The 16,285-nt window shown below is 34.9% G+C and overlaps 3 protein-coding genes across 3 annotated transcripts; 2 read left to right on the top strand and 1 right to left on the bottom strand.

Moving 5' to 3' along the window:
- Positions 1-266: 266 nt before the first annotated feature.
- On the top strand, positions 267-5,127 carry LOC108473803 (uncharacterized). The gene is made up of 14 exons (XM_017775569.2): positions 267-606; positions 760-899; positions 995-1,128; positions 1,224-1,262; positions 1,347-1,439; positions 1,523-1,639; positions 1,791-1,886; positions 2,375-2,488; positions 2,690-2,743; positions 3,031-3,078; positions 3,668-3,818; positions 4,103-4,268; positions 4,368-4,437; positions 4,561-5,127. The coding sequence occupies exons 2-14, from the start codon at positions 815-817 to the stop codon at positions 4,813-4,815; spliced, it is 1,422 nt and encodes a 473-aa protein (XP_017631058.1). The 5' UTR covers positions 267-606; positions 760-814; the 3' UTR covers positions 4,816-5,127.
- Positions 5,128-7,560: 2,433 nt separating this feature from the next.
- On the top strand, positions 7,561-8,521 carry LOC108473804 (uncharacterized). Its single transcript, XM_017775570.2, has one exon. The coding sequence runs from the start codon at positions 7,687-7,689 to the stop codon at positions 8,053-8,055; it is 369 nt and encodes a 122-aa protein (XP_017631059.1). The 5' UTR covers positions 7,561-7,686; the 3' UTR covers positions 8,056-8,521.
- A 732-nt stretch (positions 8,522-9,253) lies between these two features.
- Positions 9,254-10,350, bottom strand: LOC108473805 (ubiquitin-related modifier 1 homolog 2). Its single transcript, XM_017775571.2, has 4 exons — positions 10,201-10,350; positions 9,785-9,860; positions 9,577-9,659; positions 9,254-9,488 (listed from the first exon to the last, which is right to left on the bottom strand). Exons 1-4 carry the CDS (start codon positions 10,221-10,223, stop codon positions 9,371-9,373), a joined length of 300 nt encoding a protein of 99 aa, XP_017631060.1. The 5' UTR covers positions 10,224-10,350; the 3' UTR covers positions 9,254-9,370.
- Between the last annotated feature and the right edge of the window lie 5,935 nt (positions 10,351-16,285).

Below are 16,285 nucleotides of genomic sequence, written 5' to 3'. Positions count from 1 at the left end.
CCTTACATCATTAACGGCAATTAATAGCTCAGTGACTAAAATGTTATAATGCAATAACACAAGTGGCTAAAATATAATATTTCAAATATAAGTGACTAAAATGTAACTGAGGTAAACAAAAGTAACTATTTTAATAGTTTACCCAATATATAATGTATTTTAGAATATGATAAAAAAAAAACAAAAACTTGATAACACCTTAAAACCTGAGGGTTTTTTTTTTTTTTGGAATTTCAGTTAAGGTGAGCAAAATATTAATATTTAAAGAATGGCAATTAAGTTCTTATTTTTACTTGAACTTGAGTGGAAGCTTTTGAAAGGACATACCGTCTATCACGCTGGAAGTGGCAAATTAGCCCACCGCCCGCTCTTTCGTCCATTTCGACCTAACTTAGATTATACTGCTGGGGCTATTATAGGCCCATCTCGAAGAAGAAAAAGCCGAGGAACGAGAGAGAAAGGTAACGGTGAATTTCGCACTCACAATGACGACGAACTGAACTGAAACGCACCTCTCTCTCTGTCCAAAATCCTTTCATCTCTTTAACTGTCTTTTCAGATCTGTCAAAATCGCGGATCAACGACGTCGTTTCGTATCCTAATCCGGTAACTGTTCTGTTTCATTCTCATTCTGGATCTGATCATTATTACTAATTCCTAATTCCAGTTAAAAGGAATCCATATGCTGCATTAGTTTTAGTATAATTTTGCTTTGTTGTTTTTGGATGAGAAAATGTAACTGGAGTTTGACTGTCGCAGGATGTAACTTGAATTAGGAACATTTAAAAAAAAGGAAAAAGAATCAGGCAAGCTCATGTTTGAAAGTCAGACGGCAATCGCTTCTTCTCACAGTCCTCACCTTCGGAAACCTGGCTCCAAATCTGTTTCTTCTGACCTAGGTAAATCTTTCATCTGTTTCAGTAATCGATTGACCTTCGATTTAAACTCATCTAACAAGATACGAATCCTTTTTTACCTTTTATTTATTGGCTAGGGGCTGGTGAACCTGGAAATAGTGTTCAAGAGGGTTACGTGTTTCCTTTGACGGTAGGTGAAATGAAGGCTTCTAATTCACCCATGCACACCACATCCATAATGCCTTCTCCCATCTTTCTATGGAGATTTAAGGTTTGTTCTTTTCTGGAGGTTCTTCAAATCAGAATTCACGATTCACTCTTAAAAACAATTAACTTTGAGAACTTCTAACGGAAGTGGTTTTCTAGGTTATATGGTTTCTGATATGGGCCTTCACTTGTTGCAAGGTCAGTATTTATACAGTTAGCTAAATGTCGTGGATGCTTTTGAGAATTGGTCTTGAAAACTCTTGATTTGTTCTCCTGAAACAGATTGGATGGGATTCAGTCATGAGAATGAGCGCGGACTTGCGAGACTTGTTCTTGTATGAGGCATTCTTATATTATAACCCTCTCCTCCTTGTGGTTAGTTAACGAATATTTGAGTTTGACTAAAAAAATGTTATTTGATGTCTTTCAAATCTTATTTCTTGTTTTTGCAATTGTAGACTATGATGGTTTGGCTATGGGGAGTGTGTTTATGGGTCTTCTCACAAAGCACTATTAATTATGCAAAAATATTTGACCTTGATTCAAACCACCTTACTCACATAGAAATATGGAAGGTACTTGTTCTAAACACTCTTCATGTTATTTGCGTTTTTGCACTTCATATGCTTTATTGAGAGCTTGGTCCTGAGATTGTAGTGCCACTACTAAAAAAAACGTATTCCGACTTTAATGTCCTTTTTTCCCCTCCTGTTTTGCTGCATGCAGTCTAGCATATGGATGACAGTTATAGTGCCAACTAGCATGACAGCATACCTTTATCTTTACTCCCATGGAGAAGTAGCATTGGCAGCATCACAACCAGTGTAATATCTACCATGTTTCCCAGCATTATCTTTTGTTTTCCTATAATTTTAACTGTATATATGCAAGGCATTAGCTTTTGATTGTTTCAACCATTATATTTATCGATTATGTCTTTAGTACTTAATTATTATGTGTCAGCTTCATTAGTATGGGATGGCAATAATGATTTTTTTTATGTGTATGAATGCAAATTTTTATGCCGATAATAATTTTAACTGCATATATGCAAGACATTAGCTTTTGATTGTTTCAACCATTAGATTGATTGATTATGTCTTTACTACTTAATTATTACGTGTCAGTTTCATTAGTATGGGATGCCAATAATGATTTTTTTATGTGTATGAATGCAAATGTTTATGTGACTGCTTGTAGTCTTCTCTTCTAGTTTTGTAGATTGCATTCTGTAGGGTTACCAAGTTTTCAATCATGCCATAAGTAATTTGACACTTTGATGGTTCTGACGTTTGAAATACAACCTGCAGGTGATCCTCTATGTTGCTGTTGCTTTGGTTTTGATATTCCCCTTTGACATTTTCTATTTTTCATCTCGTTACTTCTTGCTAAGAACACTCTGGCGTATAGCTCTCCCACTTCAGGCTAGTTTCTATTGTAGCTTTTTAAATTTTTTGTTTGGGTACTTGAGCTAGCAAGCTGCATTTACAGATTAGCATTTCGTCGTGATGGGCATATTTTTATCTTTAATGTTTGAAAATTTCCTTTTTAGTAACTATTACTCAGAGTTTTGCTGTGGCTGACATGCATTTACACTTTTTACTTGTTTAATTCTTGTATAACAGCCAATTTCATTTCCCGACTTCTTCTTGGCTGATATTCTGACCTCCATGGCCAAGGTATGAACCTTTAACCTCATTTCATCTCCTTAAGAAAGTTGCTGTTTTTGTTTCTCCTAATAAGTAGATTGTACCAGTTAAAGGGCCTATGAAAATATTTTCTTGTACTTTGATACTCTCATGGAGTTTCATGCCTGATTAGATGTATGCCATAGAACCAAAATTATTGGAGCCACTCTAAGTTTATGGTATTAATTTGGTTTTATAAGGCTTAGCTAAAAAGGATTGGTTTTGCAAGTGGAGCTTTTTTTTTTTTTTTAATTGCTTGTATTCTTTATTTTGTGAAGGTATTTTCAGATTTGGAGCGTTCAGTCTGTCGAATGGTTCATCGCCAGGTAATTTTAATACTGATGATTTTCATGTAGGTTATTTATAGAAGGCTAAGAGCGCTCTCAAATGTATTGTGTTGTGGTATTTTTGTTCATCTCAAACTGGCTGAAGATAAGACCTTCAATGCCCTTTTCAACAGCCTATCAGTTTCACGGATTATTAATATTTGGGAGTTCTATGAAAAACAAGTTGATGGTAGACCATTTTTTGAACATGGAGGAAAAGGATCATAAGGAAAGACTTGATGAATATGTGTAGTCATTACTCTTGTTTCTGGTTTTTGTGAGAGTTTAGAACCAGTTTAACTTATGTTGTGTCTGTAATGCTTTAGTATACAGCTGTTTTTGAATTGATTGGATGAGGTCTTCTAATCAAACTAATGCTGGTGGTTATCGGCTCACTTTTTTTATCTATTTAGTGAAGATATACACAATGAGGGTATACTGCGTGTCTTTCTTATTAAGTATTAAATATGATTATGCTTAATTTGGATTTGGTCCATTCATATCGCAGCATTGAACTGTTGAATCTGTTTGAATTGATGCAATGTTGATCTCCTTGGATGAATAAGATGAGGATTCTCTTGTCATGTAGGTTGCAACAATCGCATGGTTTGAAGCAGACTCAGTTTGTGGCAGCCACTCAGTTGCAATTCCACTAGTGCTTGTTATTCCTTATATTTGGCGGCTACTGCAATGTCTGCGGCAGTACAAGGACACAAAAGAGAAACCAACCCTTTTTAATGGTAATACATCTAGGTACCTGGTGCTTACTATTTTTTTTTTTATTAATTTACATTTAGTCAGAATGGATATGGATATACAAACTGGTAAAATGTACAATGTGATGCCTAAAAAATATTTTCCTTGTGGATAGCACATCATTGAACTTTTTCAATGATTTCTATTGCTATTTCTTACCTCGGTTTATCTCATATTGGCTAAGTGACTATTTGCACCTGAATTCTTTTACCCATTTTTGTTTATCATCCATCTTTTTTATTCTAACCCAATTTGCATGTGGTTTCAGCTTTAAAATATTCAACAGCTGTCCCTGTGATTTTTCTCTCGGCTCTTAAATATCATGTTTCACCTGATAGGTGGACATATGTTTATCGTCGCCTCTGGCTTTTTTCAAGTGTTGTCAACTCACTCTACTCATTTTATTGGGACATAACACGTGATTGGGATCTTAGGTGTGATAATATATTCCTTATATAGCTTTTGATGGTGAGGTCACATTGGCATTTCTTGCACCTAATGAAGTTCAATTTTAAATTTGGCATGTGTGGCAGTGTCTTCACCAGAATCTTCAAGTTCAACAAACCAAGTTTGTGCACCAATCTGTTCTATGGGCGAAGATGGGTAAGAATCTTTGGTGCTGATAATTATTCACACATATTCATTTCACGACTCTTAATAGCACATCAATAGCTATAGTTTTTCATATGCATAATTATTTTTTTTTCCTTTTCTGAAACTTGGTAGGTTTATTTTTGGGTTATTGGAAGCAACTTGATTTTGCGTTGCACATGGACATATAAACTGTCTGCTCATCTACGCCACAACTACTTGACTGTGTTTATGGTCACTGCCTTAGAGATGCTAAGAAGGTTCCAATGGATATTCTTCCGAGTTGAAAATGAATGGAACAAAATTACCAAGTCCGGTTTTCAGATTCCGATGGTTGACATGCCAAGAGAGGAGGAAAAGTTACTGGGCTCAACTAATCACAATGTGTAGATGATCATACAAGTCTCTCTCTGGCTGGCTTTAAGTAGCTTCTAATTAATTTCATTCTTTGCGCTGCTATGACTCATGTTATTTCAGGCCTGAAGCAGTTGCTGCATTTTGGTTGCCCCTGTTTGACATTGATGATATGGTATATGATATATGATATATGATATATGATATATACATACATATATATCTATAAGTTTGGACTTTCGTGCCTTTAAGGCTTCTTGCGCAACAGTTTTGATTTTGAAAGATTAGATGTATAATATGAAATTTTTTTACTGATATTGGAGATTTTTAGAAGTCTTTAGATTTAAATTAGTTTTCATTGTTCGTCACTATGGGTAGTGTTTCAGGTTTTTGATATAGAACAATGCTTTGCTATGTTGGAAAAAGGAATAAAATTTGAGTGATGTGAAAGGTAAAAATAAAATTAGTATGAACTAAAAGTTACCTGACTCATTGTATTTAATTTAGGAAGCGTAAAACAAAATTGGCGCATTTTTTCTCGGGAAAATTATCCAAATATATTTTCCTTGTCTCTTTTGGCAAAGGATGACCGGTGGATTTGACAAAATGAAATTAATTTGATAAAATCTTTGCTAACAAGGTTTGGAAGTTGGGTAAGTGTGGTTATATTATTTTATTTTTTCTCTTAAAACACACAGTATAGCTTCTTGACTTGTAATGTTTTTTTAATTCCATAGCTAATCTGGAAAATAAGAAAACTTATTCGACAAGGAAAAAAACTTTAACTTAAATTTAATCATAATTATAATAGTAAATGAAAATAATGGTATTTATGTATTTCAAAATATCTTTAAAATTTTAAAATCTAACAATTTCAAAGTCTTAACTGTGTTGTTTGTTCGGAAAAGGAGAGGATCCTTGGGGGAATATTGTAGTGGTATTAGTTTTGCAGCCTTAATAATTGAACCAAATCAGATTGGAATTGAAGGGAGAGTTTTTCCTTTATTTTGGGGAAAGCTATAATCAAGATCATGGAAAGCATTGCATTCTTATATTCAGTTTGAAAAGCTAAGTCCCAACACATTAATAACAGCTCGCACCAACTTTAACTCGTACCTTTCGTTGTTAAATAATTTCAAGATGCAAAAATTGTTTAAAAATATATTACGGTAAAATAAAATTATTAGCATTGATAGAAAGTTAAATTGAAGGTAAATAAATACAACAATTACTATGTCAGGGAAGAACCACTGTTTTAGAAGCATATTGGTCCTAATTGGTGTAATCGTGTAGTGAACGTCATCTCCTAATATTAACATAGTACTTCAATATTCGTACACCTAAATAAAGCAGGTGGGACACAATTGAAGAGGTCACAAACGATCCTACTTAAAATCCAATCTCCTAGATAAAATTTCTCTCTCGTGTAATTCTATAGAATACCGGAATTTAGAGAACAAAAGGATGAGAGAAACTATTTTTCTCTTGTTGTGTTTTATGAAAAAAAAGAAAAATGACCTCCTATTTATATTATTTTTTTGGAGGGACAAAATGGCAAATTTCAAGAAGCAATTTCTTAAAAATTCTTAACAACAAAATTTTGATTATGTCAAATTGTAATCGTTTAAAAACTAATTGTGAGTTTGAATGGACGGTGGGGTACATTGGAGTGCATTTAGTTTACTTTATCTCAAGCTACAGTATCGTTATAATATTTAATCTCACTGCTACCGCTATTTTTACCTAACAGTAGGGAAATACACCGCCCATCCAAACTCACATTTCTTAAATCAATATAATGCCTATTTGCCAACTAAGGACAAAAGTAATTAGCTTTTTCTTAGGTGAATCCCAAAATGTCAAAACCTTTTCTCTATTCTTGTTAGTTTCTCTATCTACCAATCAATTTGCTTTTTTTTTTTTTTAAACTCCTTTTATTCTTTCAGTGTATGGAAAATATTAGATAAACCTCCAACTTAACTCCTCCTTTAAAAGTAATTTCTTTTAACAAGCCAAGAAAGTGATCCACAATTAAAGTTTTTATAGGTCGGATCAGACTTAATCATGACATTAACATATTTTATGTTTATCTAAACTCGACTTAATTTAAAATATGAGTCTAAAATTTTGTTCAAACCAGTCTATTTTTACAAAAGATTAATTAAACTCATTTTAGACCCACTTATATTATATATTTTTAAAAAATTTAAATTATTTTAATTTAATATCTAATAATTTTATATAATTTTTATTTATTAAAATTTTTATATAATCATCTTAACATTATTTTAATATTTACATTTGTGTATTATTATATATTTTAATATATAATAAATTAAATAATATATAAAAATAACATGATATAAAATATTGTAAACTTGAAAATGAGTCGACTCAAGCTGGATTCAAATATTAAATATTCAAGTTCAAGCTTAATCCATATTTTAAACTGACTTAATTTTTTATCCAAACTTATTTTTAAGCTTAATATTATCGTTTAAATTCTATCAAATTTCAGATAGATATAAACAAATATCAGGAAAGTAAATCCACAATTATGGAAATCCCCAAACCCCCTTCACAAACAAAGCAAAACAAAAAGGCAAAAGTATTATAATGCTATTCTTCTTTTCAGTTTCCGATGAAATGACAAAAGTAAGAAACAAGTAAACAAAGAACTCAAACTCTGAAGCAAAGTCCTTTTGTAAGTGGTTCCTTCTTTTTAGGCCCCTTCCAAAGAAGGTGACTCACGTAATACTAAATCGTGGCCTCTTTCTCAACCCGCTCTCACCACCCCACCACTATAAACCGCCAATACTGCTCCTCACACCACACTCGTGTCCTACATACCTCCCTTAAAATATAATAACCCTTTCCCTTCACTACTCAAAATCCATTCAATCTCCCATGGCTTCGAATCTTTCTAAGAGTCAGAGTTTTGGATTGACATCTATAGCAGAGGAAGAAGCTCGTTGGTGCTGTGTCCTTGTGCTGGTAACCCTGTTATTGCTCAACTCTTTCAAGGAAACTAACTATACCATAACAAAGGATGAGGATTATGATGGGAAAGGGGTGAGTCGTCGGGTGTTGGAGCGAGCTTGTGATGAAATCTATGTGGTTGCAGAAGGAGAAACCCTCCACTCCATTAGCGACAAGTGTGGGGATCCTTTTATAGTGGAGCACAACCCTCATATTCATGACCCTGATGATGTATTTCCCGGACTTCTCATCAAGATTACTCCTCTCTCTCTGCCAACTCACTCATTTAGCCTCTAGCTTTCTTCCTATTTATCAATCACCAATTCCAAGGGAAACATGGTTTGTTCTTCATGATTTCATCATTGGCATCCATTGGTTCAAGCCTTCAACTTCTTTTTATTAGTAATTCCCCTTTTTATATAATCAGGACTAGGTAAGATCGAAACTTTCCCATGGATTTTCTCTGGTTATTTTAGGTCAATTAATAAAAAGAAAAAGAAAAAGAAAAAGAAAACATTGTTTTAAGTTGTTACTTGGGAACAACTCTTAACCATGAGATACTAGAGCTACATTACTTGCAACTCTGGTTTCCTTTCGAATATGATATAATACATAGTTTTTTTCCCCTATATATATATATATATTCATATTCAACCTAACTCAACATTGTTGGAACTACTGTCGTCACACTTGTAATAGTTAGGGGTTGTTATCAATGAAATCAACTTCTTTTTATTAGTAATTCCCCTTTTTATATAATCAGGACTAGGTAAGATCGAAACTTTCCCATGGATTTTCTCTGGTTATTTTAGGTCAATTAATAAAAAGAAAAAGAAAAAGAAAAAGAAAACATTGTTTTAAGTTGTTACTTGGGAACAACTCTTAACCATGAGATACTAGAGCTACATTACTTGCAACTCTGGTTTCCTTTCGAATATGATATAATACATAGTTTTTTTCCCCTATATATATATATTCATATTCAACCTTACTCAACATTGTTGGAACTACTGTCGTCACACTTGTAATAGTTAGGGGTTGTTATCAATGAAATCAACACGTAAATTTTTCAAAACGTAATTTTTATTGAAGCGTTATCGATCATTGAATGATAACGTTATTAGCAAAACTTTATTACTGAGTCAAATTGTAGCTGCACAATCAAAATGATTTAAGTAAAAGATTCAATGTGTTTGCAGAGTTTCTACAGTGATTTCTCACATTATGGCTTTTGTGGTACCTATTCATGATATTAGCTTTTGCTATGCTATCCGATCAGGAAAACACAATCGATTGGGTTCCATGAAGTCCTGTCGGTCTTAGAGCTTGCTGTAATCCTTCTCTTTTCAATGAAAATGATTTAAGATTGAAAAGAGAGAGAGAACCAAGCAAGGCAGCAGATTAAAGAATACAATGAAAACTACAGACAAAAGGAACTTACAGCATGCATTAATCCTACAGAAATTAGCACATAACAATGGTGACATTAACAACATGAGAGGCAAACACTACAAATTTCATTGCATTTTCATATAACATCAAAGGCAAAAACACTGAAATGCTCTTCTTAATGTTTGTTAACATATAGTAACTATAACCTTAGATGTTCATATTATCCACCGTGCAATGTTGAGATAAAAACTACCACATCCTTCTCTTCTAAGGTAGTATCAAGCTGGCCACTCAACTCCCAATCGCAGTCATTTACAAGGACAAGAACACCAGGTCTCCTGCATTAACCACAGACCACCATCAGTTAAATGGCTTGCTTTTAAGATTACAATCCTAATTCAAAGACTAAACTTTTGCAACACTTACACAGACTCCCCTTTCATGAACATTTCAGGTCTCTCCTTGATCAAATTGGTACGAACCCAGGCTAGTAAATCCCTCATGCTTAACTGAGAAAAGCACAAAACAAAACCCAAGATTTTTTACTATAAGTTAGCATAGGTATATGTTACATTAAATTCCTCATAAATTAAGCAGCTAAAAACATACTGAGTTTGAACAAAAAACAGCATACCTTATCTGCTCCTTTTGGCAGATCAACGTTCACATTATGAAATTTAACAGATTCACATAAAAGCTCTAAGCCTCCACTGCATCGAACAATGAATATACATTAAAAGGAGCAAGAATAAGTAAAATAAACTAGGGTTATTAGCTCAAGAAAAAAAAAATTAGTTAGAAGCAGATTTGGAGCATAATTAGGAAATTTGAAGCAAGCCCATGATTATTCTTATATATTTCCTTACCATTTTGATTGGTTGTGGCACACAGAGAATTAACAGTACCAAAAACAAGGCAAATTTATTTTATTTTAACTAAAAGCAAAACCAAAAGCCTAAATAAGTAGAGAAGATTTGATGAGATTAAAAAAAAAAACACAACGCAATTTCAAGCCAAAAAAAAAGCGAAAAACATGATTAAAAATCTTACCCGAATTCAAGGGTCAAATGCATTTTGAACAAAATTTGCAGAAATTCAAGAAAACCTAATCGTGATTTTACGAGGTGCCGCTTTGTATTCACGCAATAATTACTTTTCAAGGCGTCGTTGCATGATATATTGAATCATCAATTCTTTGGGCTGGTAATTTCTGGGCTTCAAATACTTGCAAATGGGCCTCGCTTGAATAAACATATCCATTTATTAAAATATTTTCAACTTATTTATTAAATCGTCTGAACTGATTTTTTTGAAGATTGATTTCGCATGGTCAATGCTTGCTCATTGAAGTGCAATCTTGTGCCCCAGTTTCCATTTTTAGATTTATGATCGATACTCTGTTTTCATCACATTAGTCTAGAGCATTATATACGGACTGTAACCAAAATTAGTGATATCCTACGTTACAGTATAATGCATTACACACTTTTTTCGATGCACCATCTCCATCTCCATCTCCAACTTCTCTGCTAAAAGGAAAAAAATAAGTTAATTGATTGGCTGTTTGCTAATCTGGTTTTCTTCCAAAATTTCAAATTTTGGTGACGATTGACCATCAGTGGGCTTGTTTGTGACTTGATAAAGTTTGTTAATCAATGGAGGCTAATAAGACATGGGTTAAGGAGGAATAAAGACTACGTGCACGCCTTGCAATATCTTGCCAATGTAAGCTTTTCTCTGTATGTATCTTTTTCCACTTGTTTTTTCTTCTTGTTGTAAGCTTTGATTTATTATACAAAAAAAGCAGTATTCTGCTACAAGAAAACATCAAAAAACTTATCTATACACCAACAATCAACAAATCAAATCACCTATAAATCAACTAATGCCCCACACTTGACGGAGAAGGTTATCTACAGTATCATTTCTATTGATTTTAGGAGTTGACGATCTAACTCTTACAATGTCTTTAATTAATTCCAGCAACTCCAGTTTGAATCTTTGTTGGCTCCTAAATTGCCGACAGTTCCTTTCTCACTATATCCCATAAACATGAGCATTTCAAGCCAACCTAAGAACCACTGTAATGAAGGCTCTTCTTTTTCTCCAAGTCCCAGGTTCCTGTTTAATTTGCAAAGTTATAGTATCGCTTGTGAGATTCTTCTAGAGTAAACACATTCCACAAACAAGGGGCCTCTAGTCTCTTGACCTGATTTACAAAGTATACAACTTTCATCTATGGTCATTCCCCAAGCCCTTATTTTATCTTTCGTTGGTAGCCTGACTAATGTAGCCAACCAAGATAGAAATGAATGGTTAGGAATATAAAGAGGGCACTAGATGACTCTACTCTAAGGCACCTTGCTAGCCTTTGGCCTTATTTCCTGCCAAACCTTACTCACTTGATACCTCTGTCCCTGCACTAGCCAATCTCTTACTTGAAAAACCTGAAAAGCTTCATTTCTTAATCCCATCAATTTCTTCCAATCCCAGCTACTATTTTGAGCTAAAGGTAATTGCATAACATGTCTTCCCCTTAGCATGCAAGCATTAATCCAAGCAATCCACAATGAACCAGCTTAGATAAGAATGGCCCAAAGGTGTTGAATTACACATGCTGGCAAGATCTTTGAGACCCAAGCCTCCATTTTTTTGGCTTACAAATTTGCTCCCAACTCAATCTAGCTACTTTAACTTTTTCATTTTGTCCCTTCCATAAAAATCTCACACACATTTGATTCACCAACTTAATCACTGCCTTAGGTAGAAGAAAATGCTGTGCCCAATAGTTCTGAATGTGAAACAAGACAACTTGAACCAACTGAGCCCGACCTGTGTAAGACAAAGTTTTAGCTGCCCACCCATTAATCTTAATGGCAACCTTTTTCAGCAAAGGAGCACAATCTTTTACTGTCAAGTTCCTTGCAACAAGTGGTGCCCCCAGATATCTTACTGGTAAACAACCCAATGTAAAACCAGTAAACTTATGCACCTCCTCCAATTCAACTTGAGACATACCAGCTGAGTAAACCTCACTCTTTGAAGGATTCAGCTTCAACCCATAAAAAGTATAAAATTGTTCAAGAATGCACTGAACTCCAACAATAGACTCAAGCTTCCTTTGACAAAAATGAGAAGATCATCTGCAAAGTATAAGTGAGTAAGTTTTATCTTTCGCACCTTAGGATGGTAATGAAATACCTGGCTAGCTGCTGCTTCATCTAGTAACCTTGATAGCACATTCATAGCCATCATAAAGATGTAGGGGGAACAAAGGGTCTCCTTGTCTAATCCCTTTTGCCCTCTTAAAGTACCCTTCTAAACTACCGTTAATCAATATAGAAAACCTGGATTTAGTAATGGAACCCTAAGTTCATGAAATAGAATTTGAGGAAATCTCATTGCTTTGAAAACAATATCCAAAAAATCCCAGCTCACTGAATCAAACGCCCTTTGTAAATTGATCTTCAACGCGCATGTAGGAGAAAGATAAGTCCTCCATATCCTCTAACAAGTCCTGAACCAAGAGTATATTCTCTGAAAAACTCCTCGATTGAATGGAGGCTGACTGATTAGGCGCAATGCAGCTTGGTAGAAACTTAATAACTCTATTCACCAAAATCCCTGTAATGCAGTTAAAAATTACAGAGCGACAAGAAATTGGTGTGTAATCTTTGATGCACATAGGATTTGTCTTCTTTGGTACTAAAGCCACAATTGTAGAATTAAAAGTAGGCAAGAGCTTTCCTGTTTCAAAGTAACTCTGCCCTGCCTCTATCACATCCTCATGCACAATCTCCAACGCTACCTTAAAGATATGAGAGGCATAACCATCTGGTCCAGGTGGTTTATCACCATCTCGAGAAAATATAGCCTCCTTTATTTCCTCTCTTCCCACTGGTTTCATCAAATCCCTCTGCTCAACCTGTGATAAAGTCATTGGCAACAAGTCTTTTAGGAATTTGACAGAAGGAACTGCTTCTTTGTTATCGTTCACTCCCAAAAGCTCTTTATAATATCCAACAATCTCCTCTGCTAGTTCTTCTTGAGGTTTAAGTCTATCCCCATTTTCATTCATTAGACCTTTTATTGAGCTTCTACCAGTTCTACTTTTTACAACATTGTGGAAGAAATGGGTCCCCCTCCCTTATCCATCTAATTCTAGACCTTTGCCTATAGTAACTTTCCACTGCTACAAGAAGATCCCTGTACTGCTTAGACAAATACGTTAATTGCTCCACCAATGCAAGATCAACATTGTCCACCTTGAGTCTTTTTAACCTTAGAAATAATCTAGTCAAAGGATTACCCTCAACTGGCACCTTCCAAGAATTTTCTACTATTTGCAAAAACTCTGGATTTTTTGTCAAAAAATATAAAAATTTATAAAGGCTTGGATGTGACAATTCCTCTCTATCCAAAATCGGAGTAGCTAAACAATGATCTGAAATCTGAGGAGGCAAAAACTCAACAAAAGAATGGGCAAAAGCATTAAACCATTCTCCATTAATCGTCACTCTATCCAGTTTTCTAGCTAAATAACTCTCCTTTTGTAAATTTGACCAAGTGTAAGTTGGACCAAAGTATCAATGATTTTGCAATCTCAAACCATTAATGCATTTCTGAAACTCTTCTATATCCCTCATCAATTGACTGCAGCATTGAGATCCCGAGCTCTCCTTAATGTCAGCAATGACATTAAAATCACCAGCTAAGAACCATGGATTACCCCCAACAGCTTATTGAATATCCTTCAAATGTTCCCAAAGTCTGCCTCTTTCTCAACCCTCATTTCTCCCATAGATTGCTATAAAATAACCCTGCTTAAAAGATGCTTGAAAACTACAAGTAATACTTTGATCAGTAACTGCCACTAGCTGCAATTGAAAATTATTTCTCCAAACAATCCATATCCTTCCATTTTCAGCTTCACCATAATTATGTAAAAATCCCCACCCTTGAAACCACTTATCAACAAACACTTGTGCATTATTATGGTTAATCCTTGTCTCCAACAAACATACAATATCAACATTAAGCAAAGAAATTCTATCTACAATTTTCTTCTGTTTAGAGGAACGGTTCGTTCCTCTAACATTCCAAACCACCCACTTCATTAAGAAGTTGATGGAAGACCTCCTAAGGTAGATACTACTACCTTATTACCTTTTTTTCCTCTATCAACTTGATTTTTCCCTTTTTGTTTAAGAAACTTCATCAAATCGGCCACCCCAGCAACAACTGCTCTAGGTTTCCTAGACGAATTTTGTTGTCCCTCATCCACTTCATGCTCACTGAAATCCTGGGCTCATTGGTTTTCTAACAAAGCAAATCTGTTAGTTGAACCTAACAAGGCAACCTTACCCTTTCCTTGTAAACTCCCAAACTTGTGCTTACCCTTGTTAGTACCCTTTGCTTGTAGTTCAACCATAGCAGCCAAATCACTTTTACTATGAGCTTCATTTTCCGGAAAGACTCCATCAACCAAACTTAAATCAGACAAAAGAGCATCTTGGGCTTCAATCTCCAACTTACTCTTACCAATTCCAACTGCCTCAACAACTTTAGCCTTAGGAACCCACACCTTATTAATCTCCTTTAGCTTTTTGGGGCAACCTTTGTCAACATACCCAAAAATTGAACACTTTGAACAACGTTGTGGCATCCATGGCACCTCAACCCACACTGTTCCAGTTGAGTCATCCTTAAAGACTATATCAATTGTTCTAGGATTAATCTGATTAGCATCGATTTCCACACAAACTTTCGCATAGGCCAACCTAGATTGTCCAACTGTAATTGTGTACATGTATAATGGAACACCAATGGCACTAGCAACATAGCTTAATCCAATGCCAGTATATAGCTCTAATGGAATATGACTAAGATGTACCCTCACAGGCAATTTATGCAAATCAAAATCAAGTCGTTTCTCACCTGGTTCCCATTTACGAACAATCACTGGTTTATTCTGAATGTGCCACGGCCCATGGTCCAATACCCAATCACGAGCCTCCCTTGTTGCTTCAAATTTCGCCCAAAGTAATTTCACCGTCTTCCGCTGTAAACTGAAGTTGGGCGATTAATCAAGAAACTGAGCAACAAGGGAGAATTGCCAGACCTGAACACCAGCACCGAAAATTTCCGGCGGAGGTGCAACCATAGTACTTCCATTATTGTTCACTGGAGGAAAGTATTGCAGAGATTGATCCTTATTTGCAACAAATAACTTCCTCCAATCCATCACTTGACTAGAGGTTTCCGAAATCTCCATCCACAAATCCCCAATTTCAATCTCTCTACAACCCTAAATAGAATCTCAAAGAATACAATCCAGAAAAAAACAACGACGACAAACGAACAAGAAAACAAGAGCCGAAGAAACTCAAAAGAAATCCCTCAACTATGATAGACTTGCTTCCGTACGCTCAAGAGATTTTTTTTTTCTTTCTAATTTTGGTTTTTTTTTTGAAACGTTTGGATGCATTAAATCTATCGTTACTGCTTGTGCTGCCAAATATTAGCTATTTAATCTGCCTTTCTCCAAATGTTATATCGTTAATTAGTTTAGAGTGGTTGACTTTCTCTGTTTCATTTATGCTTGTCTAAGTTTTGACTACGGCCTCTCCCTTCTTTCTTTGGCCATACACGAAATGCAAAATGAAGAACATCAATTTGCAACGTAAAATCAAATGAAAAGAACAGAGAAATGACCTTTTACATGTATTTTTTGAGATATTGGATCAGGAAGCTCACTGAATGAAACGTTATTTTATTAGTAAGAACCATGATTTTCTACAAATTTGCAGTCTTTCCACCAATGTGGATGGTACATCTCCCAAGTTTTTGGAATCTATGAACTATGGTTTTTTATGTTAAGGTTGAGCTTGTAATGCAGGCAAGTTTTTGTGAAAGAGTTTGGACTGTATTTTGAAATTAGAGTGTTGCTATCTTATGCTGTTATTGAAATTTGTCCTACAGGGTTTGACACGGCTTCTTCCTGAAACGTTCTCCAACTCAGAGACAGGGCCAGAAGCAGGTATTTGTGAAACTTTGGTAAAATTGGCTATTTCTTTGTAGCTTAGAAACTAATGAAGAGTTCACCTACCCTGCTCCCGACTTGATTTAAAGTAAT

Source organism: Gossypium arboreum, chromosome 11, assembly GCF_025698485.1.
Source record: "Gossypium arboreum isolate Shixiya-1 chromosome 11, ASM2569848v2, whole genome shotgun sequence".
NCBI classification, from domain to species: Eukaryota; Viridiplantae; Streptophyta; class Magnoliopsida; order Malvales; family Malvaceae; genus Gossypium; species Gossypium arboreum.
Note: the sequence above shows the minus strand (reverse complement) of the source record. Positions and strands in the feature narration are given on the sequence as shown.

What these genes read in the sequence shown, in the direction of transcription:
- LOC108473804 (XM_017775570.2), top strand. Translation starts at nt 7,687, where the DNA reads ATGGCTTCGAATCTTTCTAAGAGTCAGAGTTTTGGATTGACATCTATA.
- LOC108473805 (XM_017775571.2), bottom strand. Translation starts at nt 10,223, where the DNA reads ATGCATTTGACCCTTGAATTCGG. An exon ending in CATTTGACCCTTGAATTCGG is followed by an intron (nt 9,861 to 10,200) that starts GTAAGATTTTTA and finishes TGTTCGATGCAG; the next exon opens with TGGAGGCTTAGAGCTTTTAT. An exon ending in TTCATGAAAGGGGAGTCTGT is followed by an intron (nt 9,489 to 9,576) that starts GTAAGTGTTGCA and finishes TGGTTAATGCAG; the next exon opens with GAGACCTGGTGTTCTTGTCC.
- LOC108473803 (XM_017775569.2), top strand. Translation starts at nt 815, where the DNA reads ATGTTTGAAAGTCAGACGGCAATCGCTTCTTCTCACAGTCCTCACCTT. An exon ending in ATCTGTTTCTTCTGACCTAG is followed by an intron (nt 900 to 994) that starts GTAAATCTTTCA and finishes TTTATTGGCTAG; the next exon opens with GGGCTGGTGAACCTGGAAAT. An exon ending in ATAACCCTCTCCTCCTTGTG is followed by an intron (nt 1,440 to 1,522) that starts GTTAGTTAACGA and finishes TTGCAATTGTAG; the next exon opens with ACTATGATGGTTTGGCTATG.